Source organism: Perissodus microlepis, chromosome 15 (genome assembly GCF_051167445.1).
Source record: "Perissodus microlepis isolate ML-2025 ecotype Zambia chromosome 15, ASM5116744v1, whole genome shotgun sequence".
In the NCBI taxonomy this organism is placed as follows: domain Eukaryota; kingdom Metazoa; phylum Chordata; class Actinopteri; order Cichliformes; family Cichlidae; genus Perissodus; species Perissodus microlepis.
This window is the reverse complement of record NC_140475.1, coordinates 8,476,436-8,500,492: the sequence shown is the minus strand read 5'-3', so window position 1 is coordinate 8,500,492 and position 24,057 is coordinate 8,476,436. Positions and strand designations below refer to the sequence as shown.

Genomic DNA, 24,057 nt, shown 5'->3' with positions numbered 1-24,057 from the left:
TTCATGCAGCAGGTTACTGCTCCGACATATCTGCTGTCTGTACAATTATATGTCTTAAGGAAACTGAATTGGTGCACTAAACGGAGACTGTGTTGACTGGATGACGTGGGATCATCCTGGTAATAATATGCCTTTGAAAAAATGTGATGGATTGCTTTGGATGTAATAAAACATACCGTTTGCTAGGAACAGCAGCAAGTCCAGGATAAAACCATAAATCTTCAGGTTATGATTCATGCTTAAAGATGAAACTGGAAACTTCTCTCGGATGTTTTTAGAACCAGTATCTTTTTAATTCTTAGCTTTCCTCTGCTTTTGTTTCCTCTCTCCTTTCATTTTCTCTAGGTCTTTCTGCCGTGTCCTCCCTCCTGTCCCTGGCATGGGTGCTAGCCTCTTACCACAAGCTTCTGCGTGATTCACGTGACGACAAGAAGAGCATGAGTTACAGAGGTGCCCTGGTGCATCTGTTCTGGCGCCTTTTTACCATCTCTTCACGGGTGCTCTCCTTTGCCCTCTTTGCCTCTGTTTTCCACATCTACTTTGGCATTTTTGTGGTGCTCCATTGGTGTGCCATGGCTTTCTGGGTCATCCATGGCGGCACTGATTTCTGCATGTCCAAGTGGGAGGAGGTACTGTTCAACATGGTGGTGGCCGTGGTCTATGTCTTCTGTTGGTTCAATGTACGAGAGGGCCGGACACGGTACAGAATGGTGGCCTATTACACAGTAGTACTGTTAGAAAATGCCATCCTCAGCTCCCTTTGGTATGCGTATCGCGACCCAGCCACCACTGACGCCTATGCCTCTTTTGCCCTCTGCGGCGTCTTCCTGTGCTTTGCCTCAGGTGTGGCCTGTATGGTTCTCTACTACGGGGTCCTACACCCCATGGGCCCCCGACTGAGGGTGCTGGCCAGCTCCTGCTGTGCTGAGCTGTTGTGGGGCCTTCCGTTACCCCCTGAAGCTGAGCCGATGGCTCCCACACCAGGGCCCCGTGGCTCCCAGGCCACTCCAACACGGGGTCTGGCAGGGGAACATGTGGAGTCAGACGAAACAGCCACAGACACCTGCCTTCCAGTTTTCCAGGTGAGGTCCACAGAGCCTGTGGATGCAGCTGGTAGGCCCATCCGACCTGAGGGTCCACTCATCAAGATAGACATGCCCAGAAAACGTTACCCAGCCTGGGATGCGCACTTTGTGGATCGGCGCCTGCGCAGGACCATAAATGTGCTGCAGTATGTCAGCCCTAATGCGGTGGGCATCAGGTACAGGGACGGTCCACTTCTTTATGAACTCCTGCAGTATGAATCCTCCCTCTGAAGGCTTCTCCCACAGCTCTGTCATCCCCTCGTCCACATTATGATAAACATGCTCTTATTTTCTTTCACTTCTCCCCTTTCCTTCTCTCCAGATATGATCTCTTTCCATCCCGCATTTCGACTCTTTCCTTCTCTCATCCGTGGTCACTCAATTTCCTGCAGGAGATGTGTGTTTTGTCAACCGGAAATCTGTTAAGACAGTCTAAACACACAGTCATGATTTATTTTTGGAAATAAACATACAGTACAGAGAGAAAATTATGAACCTAAAATATGTTATGTGATATAAACAAATCCCTCTGCACTGATAGAGGGGGATTATGTATGAGAGTGTAGATAACATATGAATGTTTCATTATGAAATGTGTTTAATGCATTATACTGTATTGGTGATTGAACCTGTGAATACTTGTGAAGGGCATACTGTATGTCCCTGGGACTTGCGCAAAGCCTGCTGGGAATGATGGAGGAGAGGGGGCAGGTCTTTGCATATGCCCACATTTACCACCAATTCTTTATGTAACTCATTGAACTATATGATAATGTTTACGAAGTCCTCAGCCTAAAATTCCTTTAATGATTCTGTAAATTCTAACAATGCACACAATCAAAATTTTTTCCAAAAGACACAGTTCTGAATATATCTCCCTCCGGCAAGCTTATATGGCACAAGAGCGTCCCGGCTATGCCACTTTTGTTAAAAATTTCCAATCAAAACTACAGCCTGCATGGAAGGGAAAAAAGCACACTGACCTTCAATCAGTTTTACCCACACAATCCATTTATAAAGTACAGACTGCCCTCTAGTGGAGGCAAGCTCCAACAGCATGCCTTAACTTATAATTGTATTTTTTTCCCCATATGGTTGTGACAGCACTTGAGATAACAAAACACAATGAAGGGACCGTAGTAGAAATGAGCACAACGTTTTCTAAATTTGTGAGGAAGTAGAAAATCATATGAAAAACATTCCAAACACAAAAAAGATTAGAGGTGTTTAACAAAGAGTGAAGGAGCAAAGTGCAGAGACAGCCTTCAAGGAATCCTCCACCATTCCCTTTTGAATCCTTTTTCAACCTCCCTATGTTGTTTTTATATTTAAAAAAAATGGTTTAGGTAATACACACTTATTGGCTGCAAAGCCCTGTAATAGGTTATTGGGGGGAAAAAGAGGTCTGAGAAGATATTTCTGTGCTATTATACTTCAGTGCATATTTGTGTCCACATTGATAGTTACTGACATAGCTTTATATTTTGCCACACACACTTTTTTAACATCGCCATGTTAAAAGGTATATTCTCCTCAACATCAGTGTGCCCTAAAAGAGATGATGCTCTTATATGGGTGTACAGGGCAACTGTGCTGACACCTGCTATATCGCAGTTGAAACAAAGCCAAATCGTATCTTACAGTACTGTCTTTCCAATTTATTCTGCCCTCCCCCCTTGAACCAGTTGAATGAGTCTGTGCGAAACGTGTGCCATCTAAAGGCCTGCTGTACAGCAATTATACACTTAAATACATCTCCTGCTGAATCTGCAGGAGCTCTCCAAAACCGATACCCAAGGGAAGACACTGAATTCACTCGAAGAAGTGAACGCAGTGATCCTTCGAAGTCAAAGGAGCTCGACTAACATTTCTAGAGAGGGCTACAATTCATGAGAAAAAAAAAGAATGCTTTTCATACTTCAATTGTATCTATTTACTCGATGACTCATCTGAATACGTATATAATGTGTGTTTTTTACATTGTAGTGTTTGGCATGACTTTAGTATGAGGCATTAGTACAAATGCACCCAACAAGGGATGCCCAAGAGCTCTACGCAACACAGAGATTCCTTTTTCCCCTGGCTCACTGGCTTTCTGCTTTGCTGTGGCCTCACGTGCCTGCTAACATCGTACTGTAAAAGGCAGACACCATGTGACTCAGGGCTAAAGGTGAAAGAGGGTTTTTGCCAGGGTTGGAAAAGAACACGAGGGCAGATCGTGGCAAAGGGCCTGATTGAAGTTACGTATGATTCCTTGAATGATCGTGTGAAAAGGTGAATGTTTGGCCCGGCGTGTGCTGAAGTGTTATCAAGTATGCTTGAACGGTTCTAGGTGCATGTGTGTGTCCCCAGCCCTTTCCCACGATTCTGTTCTCCTGCCGATTGTTCGGCTCCATCCTCGGTTGCTGCTTCGCCCTCTTCCCCGTCTCTGCGGTGCTGGGCCTTGGTGCGCTCCCGTGAAAACACTCTCGCACTCTCTGGTAACTGAACAGCGTAGTTGAGGCTGAAACAAACTGAGATCCTGACATGAGAACATGCAATGAGGTACACTGCCATGACCAAGAGCTTCAACATCCAGGGTCTGCTACCCTTCAGCGTAAAAGCGATGTTCAGCCCTGAGTAATTGAGAGCTGTTGGGTCAGCTAGGCTGGAGCAAACATCCGACACACCATATGTATAGATATACATGTGTATGCAAATAACCAACTTGTTCACTGTTTACCACAGTAGCCAGAGTATAGTTCCTCTATGTTGTAGTGAATGAACAGCCATGTTAATAGTTCATTAATAAGTAAATAATGAATAATAAGTATTGTTAAACTAAAAAAATCTAAAAAACAATTAAAAAAACACTTAAAACAGCCAATACAGGGGTTCCTCAGGACCAAAAAAACAAGACCACTGAACCAGCTGACTCAGGGGTGTCTCAATGCAGTTCTCATCTCCAGGCATGTCCTCAAGGGTCTCCATTTTTTTTCCTTAACATACTGCATCCTAGACGACTCCTCGGCTGGGACTGTACCACTAAATTATGGTTTGCACATTTTTATTTATTCATTTCCTTCGTGGGAATGATTATTCATTGTGATTAACGGGCGTAGGGGCAGTTTTTTGTGGTAGTTGGCTGCCTGGCATATAATGCATCCTTTCTAAACACTGCTGACCTTTTCCAGAGGTGGACACATGTCCAGATCAGGTGCAAATACACTGTGACTCATTCATTTTTGTGTGCATGTGTGGTTGTGTGTGGAATGACAGTATTATATAGAGTCAAAAACAAGATTATGTACAACTGGGCTGCATTTCATTTAGTGGTGCTTGACGCGTGACGCAGAATATTTACGCCTGCGTAACCGTGTCATTAAAATAAGCATAATAATGGCTAGGGATGCACTGATCGTTAATGCCGATACCAATGTTTTCCACGTTGTTGTTATTTATTATCACTTTTACGCCAGAGAGTCAAAGATATCTATACTTACAATTTTTTTTTCACTTAGTCATCACAGAACAGATGAATATTGACCACGCCAACTGGTAAAGATAATTCTTTTTGCAGATATGCCGATATTAGTTGCTACTGATACCAGTGTTCATTACGTTGGTGCATCCCTAGTAATGACAGTTAAAGTAATTACAAAGAGTCTATATGTACAATTCTGGATTTTTATAGAACATGCAGTATATTTTAAATATTTCTACAGAGCAATCACCACTTTGTCACAATCTGTAACTAGTAACAATGATTAGCTAGAAGCCAGATAATAAGCGGATTTTACGTTTTATGTATTTTTCTTGTTTTCTTTAAATTATACACGGGTTTCAAGAGCTAAGCTACACACAGGTTTAAGCGGGAGTAGGAAGTATACTATTTCGTGTAGCATTCAGGCTGCCACACTTTATACCATAAACAAGGTCACAGAGAAATCCCTCGCACAGGACAGTTTCTGTTAGGTTACCTTCCAAACACCACATCGTCCGAGAGCCACAAAACACAGCAAGAGGATTTGAACAGCAAAGCTTGCTCTTCTCAGTCCTTGTTGTGCCTTGTTACTTTGGGTGCTTCGAACCAGCCATGGCAGCCAGGTCCGCAAACAAATGCCAATGTCTTTCTTTACTTGTTTCATGTGCCAGCACACCCACCAAGATGATAACACCAAACAATATTCTTCCTGTCTGTGACCCCTTTCCCACCCTAAACTAGATCAAACCAGGTTCCCAATTCTGTGAGCTAACACCTCCGTTGACAGTGCTATTTAGTCTTACAGTTTCATCTAAGATGTCATCTCGAGGACTGCGCTGTTTCCTCATTATGGTGTTACATCTGGACTTTACTGTGTGACAGAATCAAGTGATGGGTATTGTGTGAAACCCAGTAATTCGTTATGTCAAAGACACAGGAGAAAAAGTAAGGCAATACTGAACATCTTCTGTACTTGAACCCAGGGTTCCTCATCTTTTCGAGTATGACGCCAACCCCAGCTGATTCGGCGAGTAACAATATAACAGTTAATAGTCCGTTTAAAAGCGTTAGTTCTGAAGTGTTTGATGGAGAGTCACGGTCGCAGATAACCAGCCAAGTTACCGAAAGATTTGGCCAATGATTGTTTTTGTACTTTCGTCTATGCCTTTACATCTTCTTCTGTCTTGCAGTTATGAATGATTTGTAGTGCTAAGGCGTAAACTTTCTGTGTCGTTTTCTGTGTCTTGTGTGAACAATACGTCCTCTAGCCAAAACAAAAATGCCTGCGTTTAGAATACAACGTGGAAGAAACTGACGACAAAAAGCGCAAAAAATCTGTTGTTACGTCTTCTTACTATGGAATGATCACGAAACAGGCCCAATCACTGCTTCTCTTTTGAATAACCTCATTTTCTGGATTTTCTACCACCTCCCAGCATGCCTTTATGACTCATCGTGAGGTGACCCTCAGCATTTAGCATGCAAGTGCTCTCGACTGCACAAGAAACCCTCTGATTTTTGCATTAATGTGTAGCAACAGGCCATTGTAGTGTTTGACCTGGTTCGAGTCTATACCTTTGTGTCATGACCATCCGTTTGACCACAGGGGCAGAATGTTCAGATGTTAAAAAACGGTGCATTTTTGTTTTCTTTTTTTTTTAAAAAAAAAAACTTTTATTCCTTCTTTACGTTTTTGTTCATAACCTGGTGCTGAATAAATACATTTAAAAAGGTGCTACCGCTGTGGACTAAGAGTCCACTCTTTGGCTTTAGCCTTCCAGTTGACTGAGAGATCCTGCATACCACAAACATGCAGTCTCAAAATGCTCTACAGCCAGCACCTCAAATCCACACAGTTTACAGCAGAACTCAGCTCTCAATGGTGCCATTTTGATTTCCCAGTCTGCACAAAAAAAACAAAAAAACCCAATAGTTACTCTACTGCTCATATAAGATTTATTCTACTGGGTTCCGCATACGGTACGTTTTTGTTTTACTATAATTCAGTCTGCACTAGGATTTTTTCTTTTCGGACAGAATGAAAATGGCAGATGACAAAATGCATCTTTTTAGCAAATACACAGGAGCACAAATGTACTTCTGCTAATGGAATTTGGGTAAAATATATATATATAGAACGTGATTGCTGTGTTGTAAATTCCTGTCATCTATATGTCCTTAATCTGTGTGTATCTAATTTTGTTGTTATTGTAGAATTGGCTGTAATATTTTGTTTGAAAATGGATTTGATATTCCAACGAAGCGACTATGGTTGTCATATTAATTGCTGCTGATTTTTTGGAATCGTTATCAAAGGTGTTGGGAAATATTGCTTTGTTTATATTCAATCAATTTATAGGTTGTGTTAGCTTGTTGGTGTATTTCACAAATCTATCAGGATACTCCGTAGGCTATATGGTATATCCGGGGTATTCCAAAAGTTGGCACAATGTTAGTACTCAAAAATTGCTACAAATGTAGCATGTTTATGAAAGTGGACCCATACGACCCATGTTGTGATTGAGTACATATAAGGAATGATTTCTTTGTTGTTGTTAAATATAAAATGTAAGTAAATTGTTTCATGGAATCCCCATTCTTTAAAAAAAACAAAAGAAGCAAAACTGATGTCCAGTATTGTACCTACGCCCTATTTTTGGGAACAATATGAATATTATTAATAACATATGGTGCTAAAGTTTTTTTTGTATGTTTTGGTTTTTAGATGAAAAGAGAAATATTATGCTGAAAATGTAATGTTAAGCCTTACTGTAGATTCATATATCAGACTGTTCATCCCAGAAGAGAAAAATAAATATAGTATTTGAAAGTGCACTATATATCGGTAATGTCTTCACATGCATGTCTCACATTTTTGTCAGATGACTGCGACTGCAGTCTGACTTTTCTACCAGCTGGGATAAGAAGGGAACAGCTGTTTCTGAACGTGACCCACATAGGTTGGGATTAGTAAGTAAAAGTAAGCACAACTATATGTTCGAGAAATGCTTCACAATAGAAATGTACATCCTTTAGTTGAGCTTGTTTAAACCCTGCACACACATGCGCACACACACACACATTGGCTCTCCAGAATACAAGACAAAATGCAATAGTTTTGCAGATCCACTGCAACTGAATTAAGTAAGTGTATTTTCATATTTGAACATACACTGTTAAAGACAACTGGTAAAAAACTAGAGAGAGGGAGCGGAAGTGGAATTTGTAAGTTAGCTCACTTATAAATGAGTGAACAGTCTCTAATTTTTAAGGAGATACACAAAATATCAACTAACACTCCAGAAAAAAAAAACACATTACAAAAAAATTGATTTGTATGTTATTGAGTTAAATAAGTATTTGATCCCCAAGCAATTCAATTCCATTTTATTTATATTGTGCAAAATCACATCAACCTTGAGTTTCCCTTAAGGAGCTAAGCAAAACATGGCTTACTTGGTGGGGAAACCCTTTTTGGGAAGGATGGCGGTAAGACATTTCTTGTATAGCTGGTCACTCAGGGGGAATTCTGGCCCACTCCTCTTCACAGAAATTCTCTAAATCTTTTAGGTTTCTAAATAAATTCAGTAATTTTTAAATGTTTCATTTTAAAAAAAAACAAAATCGATCAATATGTAAATATTAAACTACTGGAGTCAAGACGTTTCCTACATGAATGACAGCCCATTCACAGACACTTGTGTAATTTGCCTGTAGCATGAAGTCATAGCTCATGCACAGGTATACAGCTTTAACTCTGTGCACACAGAAATGTTTGATTTACAGTTGTTTAACACTCTTAATACATACATAATTCTGCACAGTGAGGGTCAAAGAGAAGAAACAGCTGAAAATTTAATTAGAGAAACAAATCACTGATGACCAGTTCCTCATAGTGTGAAATAACATACAGCAAAGAATAGCTTTCACCTGCTTTATTCACGTGTTTGGGACAACAGAGCCTAAGTACCACCATTGAGCTGTCCCTCTGATATAATCCTTTCTAACCCTGCTCCTCCTCATCACTCACAGCAAAAACTTTAGCATCTTTAACTCTGCAACCTACACCTCTGCCTCTGTAAACGATGCATCATAGCAGGTCTTAAGGCTGCGTGACAAATCACCCCTGACACTCAACTCCACCCCATGTCCGCACTCTCACTTTCGGATAACTAAAAGCTCTCAGAGTCATCAGCTGTTAGTCAATCTAATCTCTGATGACTTCACGTCAGTGGGCTATTGTTTAAAAATCCAGTGAGATTTGTTTTTGACAAAGAAGGCTCAAACTCGATTTTAAACAATTTAACAAATCCCGGGCAAAGAGGAGTACTATATGAAGCAGTAAACGTAAAGCATTAAAACAATGAAGAGACCTACCAGTTATATAAAACGCAAACACCCTCTAAACTGAGCTGAGATTATGTGTTTCCATAATTAATTTTTCACTGCAGTTAATAGCAAATTACTCCGTTCGTGAAGTTGGTTTCTCCCATCAGCCGGCAGCATTGACAGCTGTAAAGCACAACAGCTGCCCTGTTTTGGTTTGTGCAAAGCAAAGCAAGGCATGCTGGGCCTGGATTACAGTTAAACGCCCAAAATGGCGGCACGGTTGAAAAGTTTTGACTGTTTTGTTGGAGTTTGTCTTCTTCACAAACTATTTCTTTGACTGTTTAAACTGCACGGAATCGGCTTCATTTTTTCCACAATGGTGGAGCACCGGGATTTTTTCTAATGGTTGAAGAGTTACACAAGAATTAGCATGGCGTTTTGGCATCAGCTCAAAATCGGGCATCACTTTGCCAATGCTAGGTTTGGCTAAGCTAGGCTAGCAAGCTAACTGGTCTTAGATGAGTGCTTGGCTAAAACCTTCACGTCTCACCTGGGTCTATAAGCTGAAGTGAATATGAAGATGAAATTCTTCCCATAGAAATGGAGGATGATGTGAAAAAAGTAAAAAAGGTAAGTTGGACAATTTGCGCACTTTTATAGCAGGTTGACTACCTGCTACCTTTTTAGCTAAGCTAGCTGAGCTGGTAACTGGCTAAGATAAGTAGCAAACTATCAAGTAAAGTTTAGCTTACGTTAGCTGGCCAGCGGACCCGGGAATCAATCAATCAATCAATACGACTCGGACTGATAGACTGTGCTTTCAATCAGCCGGCGTCACTTATAAAAGAATAGAATGTGCAACGTACCGAAAGGATTATAGTAAGAAACAAGTAAAGTTTGGGAAGTTGTAAAGGATTTGCTCGCTTTATATTTTCGTGCGCTTAAATGTAGTGGATGTTCGTTATGGAAAATATGGTGTATTAACAATTAGGCGAATATATTATTGGATATTGGGCTTTAAACAGCGAGCTTGATGCTGGTATACCTCATTGATATTGTTCACCAAAAAGCTGAGGAAAGCACAACCGAGTTTCCCAAAGTAATAGCTCGTTGATATGGCAGGCATGGGTCTGCTGTCAAAGGCAGCTGTTATCAGTGTCAGTCATTCTAAAAGGAAGAAGCACCGCTTGGTCGTGCCAACAAACCTGCCCTCACACAGTGATACACTGATACAGTACATCCTCTCGTTTGATATGGAGGCAGGTCGTTACAGTAAACACACGCAGCAGATAGTTGTTTGGAAGACACTCCTTTTATCCTGTTCATTAGAGCAGACACGGGGAGGGCTATTGCTCCTGTTCTGTTGGCTGGAACAGGAAGAAACGGGATGGCAGGACATGAAAAAGAAGCATAATGAAAACTGAGATGTCTGACGCTTTGTTATGATTGTGTTAGTCATTCAGTCGTTTTTTCCACGAAAGGGACACTAATGCATCTTCCTATCTAGTTCAGCTTCCTCTTGATGCAAGGGGAAATTTGGGAAGAAATCCAGTGATAACCTAGATGGTTTGTTTTCTCAAGGACATGGTTTTCCAGCAATGATAACATACCAGAATGTGCACATAGCCCGATAAGACATAATTTCCACTGAACCTTACACCCAAAATATCTGATCACTAATGATTGTCCAGACTCCAGTAGGATGCTTTTTAACCACAATTTTGGATTGTCATTATGTGGAAGGTCCTTTTACTTCTCATTGCAAATCTGCATTATGAGTGGACAGTGTTCAAATAGCTGATCACCTATTTACCATGTGGTGCAATGTTACTAGGGTTTAAAAATTTAAACATGAGTTGTGCAGTTCCTGTTTGTACCACTTGGTGCTGACTGTGGATTACATTTGGCTGAGATTTGTTTTATGGAAAAGCTCAGTTGCCTAAGTCGATAAAGTGTTGCTATTATTCTTCTGACTGATTCATTAATGGATCCTCCTTGTTAGTATATTTGTCAGATAGTGAGGCATTAAGGCAGGTATTCTGCAAGCAAAGTCTTGGTTAAAAATTACCGGTATGTGCCTTAGAGGAACATTATAGTGTGAATACGCATTGTTTTGAGTTTCTGTCATCCCTGATTGGATGAACTGCTGTTTCATCCCCTTAGAATTATACGTTTCTTTATGGATTCTGACCAGTTTTGAGATATTATGTTTTCAGGTTTTTGCAGTCCACATCGCAAAAATTACATGTGGAATAAGTCTTACTCGCATAGGATTATGACACACACCCTATATGTATTTTAAATCTATAGTCTTGAACCCTGTCAAGTGTATAGCTTTTGAACAAGTGAAATGCAGATAAACCTTTTAATTCTACAAACTTATTTTTCTTTGGAAACATTAGGTTCATTTTACAAAATGTGAAATCAGATTTTCAAGTAATTATAAATGGTTAACTTATAATTAAGACAAGACAATGCTTAAAAGAGTGGCATCTTTTCAATGAATAAATGAATGATTGAATACAAATTGTAAAAAAAATAATAAAAAATGGCACATTTCAATACCCTCATGCTAGCCAACTGAGCACCAGACTCATTTCGTTTCCTTTCTGGTTTCAACATGTCATCAAGTTCTTATTGGCTCATAGATGGCACCTTTTAATGCAAAGTTAAAGAATCCTTATGCAGAGACTTTTTTTTTTTTCAAAGTTGCAATTGAAAAGTTAAAAATGAAATACTTGCATTATTTTTAAGTTGTCAGGGAATAAGAATATTAGAATAAGTCAGGTTTGACAGAAGTGTCAGATTGGACCTTATGATTCTAAAGGGGACACGATGAAGATTACACCTTCTTTTATGAATATTTCATGCAGAAATTCTAGTAAACCTCAAGGGTCCTCGAACTTTTTCCTACAACTGTATATGGTAATGTTCTTGAATACTTTACTGTGAATGATTTTTTTGTAGGATTTAATTGTTATTCTTAGGCCGCATTTCTGAATAGGTCTCAGTGAATTGAGAATGCTGGCTTCTCTTACAGCTGGTCTAGGTTTTCTTGCATTGTTTTGAAGTAAATGTGAAAGTCTTACCTATCTCATTATTGTCACACCCCACAGAAACTATGCAATTTCTTCATTTATATGTATTTTATGAATAAAAAAGACACATCAGCTTGTGGCCATTTACTGGGGTCAACTATAGTCTCACATTTCACAAGTAAAGGCCATAAAATGTTAATGTACTTCAATAGTTGCATACTATTAAATAATGCAGTGGGTGATGGAGCTCGAGTTCTATAGTGACTGAAGGCTAAGAAATATCAGCACGTAAGAAACAACATACATTAACACACACACACACACACACACACACACGTATGTGTGTCTGTGTGAGTGAATGTATGGCTTTTAAATTTGCATTTAGTTTGTCTCTTATGTGCTGATATTTCTTAGCATAGATATAAAAAAGCCAGGTTTGTAACATGAGTTTTTGAGTGGCACAGTTGGGAGTGGGTGAGATGGCATCAAAATATTGTTATAATATTTCAAGAAAATTTGTGATGATATTTCTGATTATATAGAAAACAAGATGCTGAATAACATTGAATCAGTGACTGCAGCTCACCGGTAGCAGCATTTATTTATTGCCACAAACAAAATCAAGGGGATTTCCATCCTTTTCAAGTGTTGCCGATGACAGACTAACCCTTTCAAAGTGTGACTGTTATTACCACAAGTCACCAGCAGCAGCATTTAAGTGCAAGAATACGAACAGCATAAGTCAATGGTAAAGCATAAACGTAGCCTAGGTAGTGTGTTCCTTGGAGATTTTCAGTAAAAAGATAACATAACTGCTTAATGCTTAACTATAGAGATTGACAGACCACGTGACTTTCGCGCATTGCATGTTGGGTACGAGTGGCAACAAAATCAAAACACTGCATCAAGCGCTAGTATTTCCAGCACCGGTAATCATTAATTCTGCGGTTTTAATCCCTACTTGCATTTTATTTGCCCCAAAAACAGTTATGTACAAAATGACGGAGAACACGGCAGGTCCGTACAAAGACAGATGTGACGAAAAGGCAAAAAAAAAGTATGAGGAAAAAATCAAAGGAGTTAAAGCAGCGTTCCCCAACCTTTTTTGCACCACGGACCGGTTTATGCCCGACAGTATTTTCACGGACCAGCCTTTAAGGTGTCGCGGATAAATACAACAAAATAAAACTAGTACCGGTACCGGAAGATTTATTCATAACACACGTGAAAAGACCCAGGAAAACCGAGTTAACGATAACAAAATAACGCTGAAAACCGATAAAAACCCTGAAAACCATACATTTCACACCTGAGCCTCAACTCTCACGGCCCAGTACCAAACGACTCACGGACCGGTACCGGTCCGAGGCCCGGGGGTTGGGGACCGCTGAGTTAAAGGGTCAGACCCATACGAGCATACAGAGTGGAGTAAGGACGTTAGCGTGCTGCCCAACTTTCATCACGCACATATTTATTATTATATGGCTTATATGGTCCTAAGTTTTAGTGCATACACTAACTCACAAGATGTTTATTAACTTCAGATCCCTGCAACAAGCCCAGGTCCAGTTTACTTTGGTGATTTGGACTATTCCATTTCACAGCTTTTGTTACATTTTTTTTCCTTTGCATTGGCCTGTACAGGAGATAATTTATTTGTCGTTTCAGGTTGTAGTATTACACAACATTTTCAGATCTAATAGAAATCAAATGAGTGTTTCGTAATTCATTCAATTCATTGTCTTTATTTATAACTGGCATTATTGTCTCATTCTATTATAGAATCTTACAGAAAAGACGCAAAATTGTATTCCATTATGCTTTATTAGCTGCTTCGGTAAAAAAACAAATCAACAATGCAAAAAAAACCCCAAAAAACATTGCAAAACAACATACTGGAAAAGAGTTATTCATCACTTGATTGCTTCAATACAACCCTTGGGCACATATATGCAGGACGTTTCGTGGCTGTTTTGATATCGCACTCTCTTAACCGATCAAATCTCGCTGTGGTAGTAGCTTTAAACTCAGTATGACCCCGGTTGATAGAGGGTGCCCAGTCTGGATCGCATTCCAGCATTTTGTAGGCTGGTTTTCCTACAAAACACAACAAACATTAGCCCGGAAAGCCACAGTGAACAAAGCAGCATAGCGCAACGAATTCAATTCAAATCAATATAAGACTTATTTGTAACCTACATCAACAATTATGTTATGATAAATTACGTAATAACTACAACAGAAGACTTACCTTTGTGGAAATGCTTGGAGCAGACTAACATGTGAGCTGGAGTGTTTTGGAACGTTATATTTAGTCTTCGAATGGCTGCAATCCAGGCCATCCGTCGGCTCTTTGTTACTTTGGAAACACTGCTTGAACAATTTGTCTTCCACGACGTAATCCGATAAAAACCGATCTCTTTACCCGTCGGCTTCCCGTGGCTGTCATTCGACCGGCTATTGCAGTTAATAATACAACAGCTTCTTGCCATTTTTTGTGTTTCTTTTTATCGCTGTGTGACTGTTTTCATGTGAAAGCCTGCGTGCGCTAGTACTGCTTGCCACTCGTTCCCAGAATTCTTTGCCGTTTTACCCCGGAATGACGTCACATTTTCAGTCTCTATAATAATAACTAGCTTTGTAACATAATCTGAGCCTGCACAATATTGTCAAATATGAAACTGAAAATTATATTTTACCTGGAATGTTGTTTCTTGGGTCAGCCTTCTTAATAGGGTTGGGCGATATGTAAAAAATTTCCAACAATCATCAGTCCAATAATCGACGATGGGCGACATATTCGCACATGCGCAGACTTTTCGATGGGCGGAGCAATGTAGCACGGACTGATTTGCGCGTTTATAACACAACATGTTGTGGGCGAACTAATTTCCCCCCCAAAAATTAAGGCTGTCAGTGTTAATGCAGCTCTATTAAAAAGCATTTGGGCACACTCTGAGGCTCGCAGATGAAAAAGCATGTTGCTAAAACAGTGCTATTATTATTATTATTATTTTCTGTTGACTGCTTCTGTTAGCTCCATCATTATTAGCAAACTTAGTCATGGGCAAATGAATAAATAAATCGCCCTTGTAAAAACGATCGCTGATGGGCTCAGCCTATCGTCAATAGTTGATATATTCGTCCAATTGCCCAACCCAGTTCTTCTTAACCAGTTCTTTAAAGTCCTCCTTTACCAGCATGTAACTGACTCCGTAATTTATTTTTCCTTTAATTACTTATTTCTGCCAGAGACTATGGCAAAAATGCTTAACTTCAATTAGCAAAGACATAAATACACTCACATACCTCCATACATACACACACACTCTCACACACAGGCACATGTGAGGAAAAAAAACACAACTGTCACTGTCACTGAAATTCTACAAAAGCAAGAAACTAATATAATGAAATTAATGACATTATCTTCTCAGATCACGAGAAAAGATATAGAAATCTGTTAAACCAAATTCTAGCTACAAATTTGGGAACTACAAATGACTAAAGTAGTCCTTCTGTTGTAGATGGTGTTTGCAAACTTCTAAATGTCTGCTCTTGATTTGCTTTTATTGTTGCAGAGAACAGTTTTTACTATTTATAATTTGCCTGTTTTATTAAAAAAAAATGAACATCTGTCTTTAGATTGCCTGCACTTTTCACCTTCTGAAATCTGCACTGTAAACAGCGTTGCAGATGTCATAGCTGAGGAGAAAGAGACAAAGTTGTCTAATTCTGTGGTTTAGCAGCAGTATGTATAAATGTGCTTTCAGAGTCTTGCAGAGTCCTGTGACTGTGATAGAAACAAGCAATCGCATTGAAATGTTATTAGTTTTGAAGTAAAAGTGTACCTTTGAGTCACATTTACTAAAATTGCATTCAGCATCTGCCAAACAGTTCTCAAAACTACATGACAAGTTTCCTGCAGAGAAGTGTCTAAATATTCAAAGCATCAATACACGTGTCATTGCAGGAAGCTGTGGTTGGTCTCCTTCCTGTTCTTGTGCTTGAGTATAAAGTCAGAGACACTTCCCTTCCTTTGTGGGGAACACACCCCTGACATCTATACCCCGTGTGCTATACTGAGTGTCTCTCGCCAGTTGGCAGCTGTCATTGCATGTGAGTGGAGGCATCAGGTGATCTTTAGTTTAGGCAGTGTCTGAGCATTTGTGGCCAGGCTGCGAGCTTGTTGCATAGGCGTATCCCCGAAGTGCGGGTTCATGGAGAACGAGGTATGATTTTATTATTATTATTTTTACATGCTTTATCTTTTTTATGCTTTTGAAACATTTTCCAAAGGTAATATGTCAGAGTTTATGTTAAGTAACTGTATTTGGGTTTCAAACATATACGAGATCAACACTGGTGCGTAATGTTGTACTACCTATATGCAGACAAAGGAATGAAGTGAAATAAACAGACTTAAAAACAAAGATGTTTGAGAGAGAATGAAAATTGATTTTTCTATGTCTTGATGCATGCTCCAGTTAGGGAAACCTGAAAAAGGTCGTCAAAATCACAAAACGTATTGTTTACATGTGCTTTTGTTAGTGTTGTAGCATAACGTATTGCACAACATTGAGGTTTGTAATTCTGTGGTGTCTTATTTTGGAACTAGCAGAACAGTGAGGGGAAACGGGCTCAGCAGAAATTATAGGCCAGGCGAGAAGAACTGTCAACAAAATTTAACGTAGCTTCCCTTTTTCATACTGAACTCGTAATTCCACTTGCAAGTGTTAGATTGTCACACATGTATTTTTTCTTATATGGTCTTATAGGGAATTACTACTTGTATTTACTCAAACTTAAAAGGCGAGTTCAAGTTACTGTTACACAGACTGCTGTCCTCTTACTTCACTCACCTTTGCTCTTTCTTTCTTTATTCAATAGCCTGGTATCGTCTCTCCGTTCAAGCGAGTCTTCCTGAAAGGAGAGAAGGGGAGGGACAAGAAAGCCCAGGAGAAGGCCACAGAGCGCAGGGCCCTCCACACCTTCTCACTCTCTCAGCCTGACCACCGCATCGACCCAGACATCCTGCTCAATGACTACATTGAGAAGGAAGTCAAAGTGAGTGTGATAAGGACAGATGTTAAACTCCCACGCATATACTTAAGATTCTATAGAGCCATTAAACTGTGAGAAACTACTGGAGGAGACTTTAAGTGCAAAAATAACTTTTGACCCTGAAAGCTGATCTTATTAAGACCATTTATGTTTTCTTTGAAGCTCTAGTCGTTTTGTTCACTTATATCAGGTTTGGTCTTTTTGGAGTTTTTTTGGTTTTTTCTTGGGGTTTTTTTTTTCTTTTTAAATGATTATTAATTTTTTAAATTTAGATTTTGGTGCAACTTTCTCTAATATGAAGTGTTTTTTTTCCTCTATCATTTTCAGTACTTGGGGCAGCTGACATCAGTTCCAGGATACTTGAACCCATCAAGTAGGACAGAGGTCCTGCAGCTAATTGACAATGCGAGAGTAAGTACCTGAGCAAGAGGATTTATCGGAATCTTTAAATGCGATTACTCCCCCCGTCTCCTGATTTTTCTTTCAAAACTGTTGAAAAGTTATTCCTACATAACTCACATATACTCAGTGGACAATATATTAAGTACACCTTGCAAGAATTGGATTGGACTCCTTTTTGCCTTTTGAACTACTTTAATTGTTCAAGGCATAGATTCATCAAGGTGCTGGAAACATTCCTCAGAGATTTTGATCCATTTTGACATGACAGCACACAGTTGGTGCATAATGCAAATCTTCTGTGCTCTATTGGACTGAGATCTGGTGATTTTTGGAGGCCATTTAAGTAGAATATGTTACAATATGTTGTGTGTGTGTGTGAATTCTAGCCTCAGTTTCCCGTTCTTAGCTGATATGAGTGGTATCCAATGTGGTCCTCTGCTGTTGTAGCCCAACTTCTTCAAGGTTTGTTGTGCATTCAAAGATGCTCTTCTGCGTACCGTGGTTTTAACACGTGCTTATTTGAGTTACTGTTCCCTTCCAAGAACTCAAAGCAGGCAGAACATTTTCCACTTGACATCAACAAAGCATTTGTCATACAGAGAAGTGCCAGTTTTTAGACCATTCTCTGTAAATCCTAAAGATGGTTGTGTGGAAAAATCCCAGTAAGTCAACAGTTTCTGGAAAACTCGGGTTACATTTAGTCACTTATATCGCCTTTCTTCCCCATTCTAATGCTCAGTTTGAACTTCAGCAGGCTTGTCTGCATATCTAACATGAGATGTTTGTGCTAACTGGGTGGTGAATAGTTGTATATCACAAAGTGACAAATGAAAGCATATTTCTTAAATATTTCCCTCCCGGTATTTCAGAAGTCACATCAGTTGGCAGGCCAGCTGACATCAGAGCAGGATGCAGTCGTGAGCTTGTCAGCATACAACATCAAGCTGGTGTGGCGAGATGGAGAAGACATCATTTTAAGAGTGCCCATCCATGATATTGCTGCTGTCTCCTACATCAGGGATGACTCATTACACCTTGTAGTGATAAAAACAGGTAAAAACAAAGCTTTTCAGGTTTGACTTTTGCTAAAAGTATTATGGATATTAAGGATCAGGATTCATGCATAAAATCTGAATAAGTAACGTTTTGACTATATGTTCATTTTAAATGTGGGTTGTTTTTTTTGTTTGTTTGTTTGTTTTCAGCCCAGGAGTCAGGGGGCTCGCCCTGTCCCAGTTCATGTCCTGATCTCAATAAGTCTCAAACTCGGAGCTCCTTGTCAGAAAGTGGAACTGTCCTTGTTGAAGTCTGCTGTCTGCTTGTGCTGGCAGTTGATAATAAGGTAACATTTTGCATGTGAGGCAAACTACAGACTCCTTTTGAAATGCTAGACAGGGTTTAAAGATCTAAATTGAAGTGTTGGCTTCGAGCCACCTGCAGCACTTTTGAACCTGAATTGGAACCAGCAAAAACCCTGTTTTTTTTTTTTTTGTTTGTTTGTTGTTTTTTTTATCCTGGTAATTTAAAAAGATGAAACAAGTGTATGTTAATCTACAAACTGTAAATTTTTTTATGATGCATTCATCAATCTCTAAGAGATCATTTTAGTTTTGATGTGTTTTGCATGATAAAAACTGTGCACTAACTGTATTATTCTTTCGTTTTCTTTTTTTTAGGCAGCAGCCGAGGAGTTGTGTCTTTTGCTTAGCCAGGTTTTCCAGATTGTTTACACAGAATCAACCATCGACTTCTTAGACAGAGCCATTTTTGATGGCGCAACTACACCAACCAGGCACCTTTCTCAGTACAGTGGTAAAGCAGAAAATTGTTTTCCATATGGACAAAAGTGATGGGAAAATTAACAGACTTTTAAATATTTGGTTTACTTGATAAGAAGCTTAAAATGTTTTTTATAACATGTAGGTTGGTGCTGTTTTGTAGCTTTTTAAGCTAATGAAATTTAAGATTTTCCATCAATTGTTAGTCTGTTAATATTTCCTTTTGTTAACTTTAAAGATGACTCTTCGAGCAAAGTAGATGTTAAAGACTCTTTTGAAGAGGAACCCAGCCCACTGTGAGTACACAGCTCAGTCCAGCTACAGTGCAGTTCCATTTTTCTTTTCAAAGTTTTGTCACATCTGTGAAAGTTTTGCTCATCACTTAAGTGTGTTGCGGTCTCTCAGTCAGTTCCTGGTTACAGAAGGAAGCTCTCCATCTGCTTCCACTCCTGCATCTCCTCAGACCAAAACTGCAAGCGAAGGCGAGCTCAGCACCACAGCTGCAGAGCTGCTGCAGGACTACATGACCACAGTATGGCTTTCACTTCACTCTTTTCTTTGTCTAATTCTGTTTGTGAGAATAAGAATATTGAAAGCTATGTTGATACGAAACTGTAATCATTCTTGTTTTTATTTTTTAATTTCCCCCCTCCCTTTCTAGCTGCGGACAAAGCTCTCATCACAGGAGATCCAGCAGTTTGCTACTTTGCTCCATGAATACCGTAACGGTGCCTCCATTCATGAGTTCTGCATTAATTTGCGACAACTTTATGGGGACAGCAGGAAATTTCTTCTGCTCGGTAAGCCCACACTACAACTGAAGATTCAATTATTTTAAACTTCATATCATCAAGTGTAAAGTGTTAGCAGTTAGCTTTTGTACTTTTGCTGAATATCCTAAAAAGTAAAATACCAACTTCAAGCAACAACATTTTTATGGTACTCTAATATTGATGGTATGAACGTACATATATACTTGTAAAAAGAAAAAAGTAGTTTGTGGTTTTAAGTGTCCCCCTTCCTGATTTCTCATCTTTTTTTGTTTTTTGGTTTTTTTTTTTCATATTTGTCACACTTTGATGTTTCAGATCATCAAACATTTTCAATAGACAAAAATAGCTCTGGTATAAAAATAACGTCATACCAACAGTCAAACATGGTTGTGTGATGGCCTGGGGCTGCTTTGCTGCTTCAAGACCTCAATGACTTGCAGTAATCGATGGAACCCTCTCTACTAGAAAATCCTGAAGGAGATCACGTGGGTTTTGCAGCAGGACATACCAGAAAAGCTACCTCTGAATGGCTAACCCATGGCTAATTGTCTTAATTAAAACAATTCTGCAAAGGAGAGTGGATCAAGATTCTGAAGTGATGTGAAAGACTTGCCAGTTATCATAAAAGCTTGATTGCAGTTCTTGTTGCCAGAGGTTGCACAACCAGTTATTAGGTTTAAGGGGAAAGTGTGACATGAAAAAAAAGAAATGAGATCTTTAATGGAAGGACTGCCTCCTGTGGGCATGTATCAAGCAGTCACCTGTGTTCACATAGACTGCAAGTATCAGGATTTTCTTTTTTTTCTTTCCACTCCTGGAGGACAGCCTGCAGCTTTGTTGGCTAAGGACAGGGAGCTGCTACATGAATGGAACAAGCACTTATTAGAGTGCTTATCTTAGTACCTGTTTCTGGCGAGATTTTCACCAAGAACAGTCAGATCACAGATGGTGCGCTTATGTAAGGCTACAGCAACACCTCAGACATACACGCCAATAGACTGGTCTCAGGGCATGGTGGGACTGAAGTAGAGCACACTTGTGTGTGTGTGTGTGTGTGTGTGTGTGACCTAAGACAGGTGTAACAGATCTTGTGTATTCAATTCAATTTTCAATACAGTTTTATTTAGACAGCATCAAATCACAACAACAGTCACCTCAAGGTGCTTTATATTGTAAGGTAGACCCTACAATAATACAACAGAGTAAAGCCAACAATCGTACAACCCCCTATGAGCAAGCACTTTGGCGATAGTGGGATGGAAAAACTCCCTTTTAACAGGAAGAAACCTCCAACAGAACCAGGCTCAGGGAGGGGCGGCCATTAGCCGCAACTGGTTGGGGTGAGAGAAGGAAGACAGGATAAAAAAAACATGCTGTAGAAGAGAACCAGAGATTAATAACAAGTAATGATTCAATGCAGAGAGGTCTATTAATACATAGTGAGTGAGAACAGGGACTGAAGAAGAAATACTCACTGCATCATGGGAATCCCCCAGTAGCCTACGCCTATTGCAGCATAACTAAGGGAGGCTTCAGGGTCACCTGATCCAGCCCCAACTATATGCTTTAGCAAAAAGTAAAGTTTTAAGCCTGTGCTTAAAAGTAAAGACTGTGTCTGTCTGCCGAATCCAAATTTCAAGCTGGTTCCACAGAAGAGGGGCCTGAAAACTGAAGGCTCTGCCTCTCATTCTACTTTTAAACACTCTAGGAACCACAAGTAAGCACACAGTCCAAGAGCTCTGATGGGGCAATACCAGTGACTGTACTATGAGGTCATTAAGATAAGATGGAGCCTAATTATTCAAGTTCAAGGATTTTTGAATTCAATTCTGGATTTAGCAGAGCAAATGAAGAGAAGCCAATATAAAGAAATATGGTCTCTCTTTCTAGTCCCTGTCAGTGTTTTAAAGTAACTTAAATACTTCACGTAATAAAATGTGCAGTAATTCAGCTTTTTCTTCCTCTTGCAGGCCTGCGGCCCTTCATACCAGAGAAGGACAGCCAACACTTTGAAAACTTCCTTGAGACCATCGGTGTGAAGGACGGCCGAGGCATCATCACTGACAGCTTTGGTCGTTACAAGCGTACAGCAAGCTCTGCCTCAGATTCCACCACCAATGGCAACGGAGCAGCAGGAGGAAGTGGTGACAGTGTTGCCTCGGACGAAGGCCACGAGCCCTCTGAGGGGGATGAATGGGACCGTATGATCACCGATATCAGCAATGACATTGAAGCTCTCGGCTGTAGTATGGACCAGGATCCAGTGACACCTTGACATGGGGAACAGAGGGGGGTAGTTTGGGGAGCTGTGGACATGAACTGATGGCCACTCCAGCAGGCATGATGTGAGTGGATGAGATGAAGGTGGTCGTTCAGCACTGACCTAAGATTTGATTTATTGTATTTTCCTCTAATTGTCAAGAGGACGTTCCATAGTCCCTACACACTCAAGGAAAGCCTTAAGTTGTTACTATTAAGTCAACAAATGCACTTATGCAGAACCTGTAGATGAAACGCAGTGAGTTGGATTGTTGGTTTTAGACTGATTTATTTTAAAATTTTTACTTTGGTTTTGTGCTCATTTATTGGCAGTATCTGCCACTGCTATGAGCAATGTAGCGAATATCTTCAGTCTTTGAAATCTGTAATTTTGAAAATTGTGGATAATCCATCAGAGGACTGTGTACACATTTTAGAAGGTGAAGCCTGGGGCTGTTTTTGTGTTTGCTATAGATCAGTCAGCTTCATCCACAAAGAGAACTTAAGTTTTCTTCATTCACATTGTGTGTTACGGTGTGTGTAACATTTTGCGCCATTTTTTTTCCAGTGAGGTTTGTGTACTGCTTTGTTTTACACTATCATTTGTTATCATTGTTTACTTATTTACATATTTTTGCCTTACTCAAACTGACCGATGAAATGCTGTAAAAACAAATTCTCATTCATTTAGTGAGTGAGGACTGTATTTGACAAAGCCAGTTAGTTGATGGCTGATGTAAATTTATAACGTTTAAAAAGTCGTTCTTCACATGCAGGTCATCTTGTTATGTTGTGCCTTCACACTGCAGTACTGCTGCCTGCTGTCTGTCACTCACAGACAGATAATTATGAACTGTAACTACAGTTGTTCAGCAAAACATGGTTATTAAATAACAGCTATTTTACACTGATTGTATCTTATTGCAAAATTTACACGCATCTTGATGTTGCATAAAAACAATATAGTATTATCCCTTACCACCTGTCTGCTGCGTTATCAATGTTCACTAGCTCTTCATTTGACCTCTATACATAAGAACTGACACAAGGGGAAGTTTTGTAGTCCAAATATGATCATTTGCTTGGATGCACCTAAGCTGCAGTGGAATTTCATTCAGAGCTTCATCAAAGCAGCCAGGCTGGATGCTGCTGAATGCCCACAAAGTCAGGGATTAGTTTTGTGAGTCTTGGGGACGGGAAATTTTGAGGACAGCACGAGTTGAGCACATTCCGTTCCGTAAAAGCCCATCAGCAGACTTTAACTCGGCTTTTCTCACCCCTCAGTCCTTGAACCTGACCATTTTCACAGGAATATCTTTGTTCTTCAAGCTACTCGACACTGAGCCACAAATCTTTCAAGTGTAAAAAGGGATGCCCAACTCAAGGGATGAACCAGTATTGTCTCCACTTAACAAGTAACTTACCAAAGAACCAACTATCTTTTAAATTGTTTCTTTAGACACTTTGTTACGAGCAGCCTGCCACAAAAACACAATTTGTTCACATTTCTTTAGTTGAATCAGTCATGGATTGGCCTCCCCAGAGCCTGGAACTCAACATTATTGAAGCAGTGTTGGATCATCTTGACAGAGAATGTAACAAGAGATGGCCAACATCCAAAGAAGAGCTTTGAATGTCTCTGAATGTCTTTCCTTACTCACTTTATTTCCTTGCACGTTTCAATAAATTGCTGCACCTATTTCACATTTTCCCGTTAAAATATAAATGAATGTGGGGTGGCTAAAGATTTCTGCACCGTACTATGTTAATCTCTGGAGTCATTCTGTGTCATTTATGGGATTGGAGTAGAGGTACCCATAGTAAAACTACACTTTGGTTCAGATAATATCTTTGGCTTTAGACAAA

At 39.8% G+C, this 24,057-nt stretch overlaps 2 protein-coding genes across 3 annotated transcripts in view; both read left to right on the top strand.

Moving 5' to 3' along the window:
- The window catches only part of xkr6b (XK, Kell blood group complex subunit-related family, member 6b), a 69,734-nt gene extending 62,351 nt beyond the window's left edge, over positions 1 to 7,383 (top strand). Inside the window, exon 3 of the mRNA XM_084952558.1 lies at positions 346 to 7,383. Coding sequence (XP_084808684.1) covers positions 346 to 1,316 — 971 coding nt within the window. The 3' untranslated portion in view covers positions 1,317 to 7,383. The remainder of the gene's footprint in view (positions 1 to 345) is intronic.
- Positions 7,384 to 9,097: 1,714 nt separating this feature from the next.
- ccm2 (CCM2 scaffold protein) lies at positions 9,098 to 23,169 on the top strand. 2 transcript variants are annotated; one of them, XM_084952901.1, is made up of 10 exons: positions 9,098 to 9,507; positions 16,806 to 16,982; positions 17,307 to 17,390; positions 18,251 to 18,434; positions 18,587 to 18,723; positions 19,058 to 19,193; positions 19,398 to 19,455; positions 19,565 to 19,691; positions 19,821 to 19,959; positions 21,903 to 23,169. In XM_084952901.1, the coding sequence occupies exons 1-10, from the start codon at positions 9,478 to 9,480 to the stop codon at positions 22,205 to 22,207; spliced, it is 1,377 nt and encodes a 458-aa protein (XP_084809027.1). In that variant the 5' UTR covers positions 9,098 to 9,477; the 3' UTR covers positions 22,208 to 23,169. The 2 variants fall into 2 exon arrangements, with proteins under 2 accessions (XP_084809027.1, XP_084809028.1); XM_084952902.1 differs by lacking the exon at positions 9,098 to 9,507 and adding an exon at positions 9,517 to 16,147.
- The last annotated feature ends 888 nt before the right edge of the window (positions 23,170 to 24,057 follow it).

Excerpts from the sequence above, each read along its gene's own strand:
- ccm2 (XM_084952901.1), top strand. The coding sequence starts at position 9,478 with ATGGAGGATGATGTGAAAAAAGTAAAAAAG. Across the intron at positions 19,456-19,564 it reads GAAGAGGAACCCAGCCCACT|TCAGTTCCTGGTTACAGAAG; the intron begins GTGAGTACACAG and ends GCGGTCTCTCAG. Across the intron at positions 19,960-21,902 it reads CAGGAAATTTCTTCTGCTCG|GCCTGCGGCCCTTCATACCA; the intron begins GTAAGCCCACAC and ends TTCCTCTTGCAG.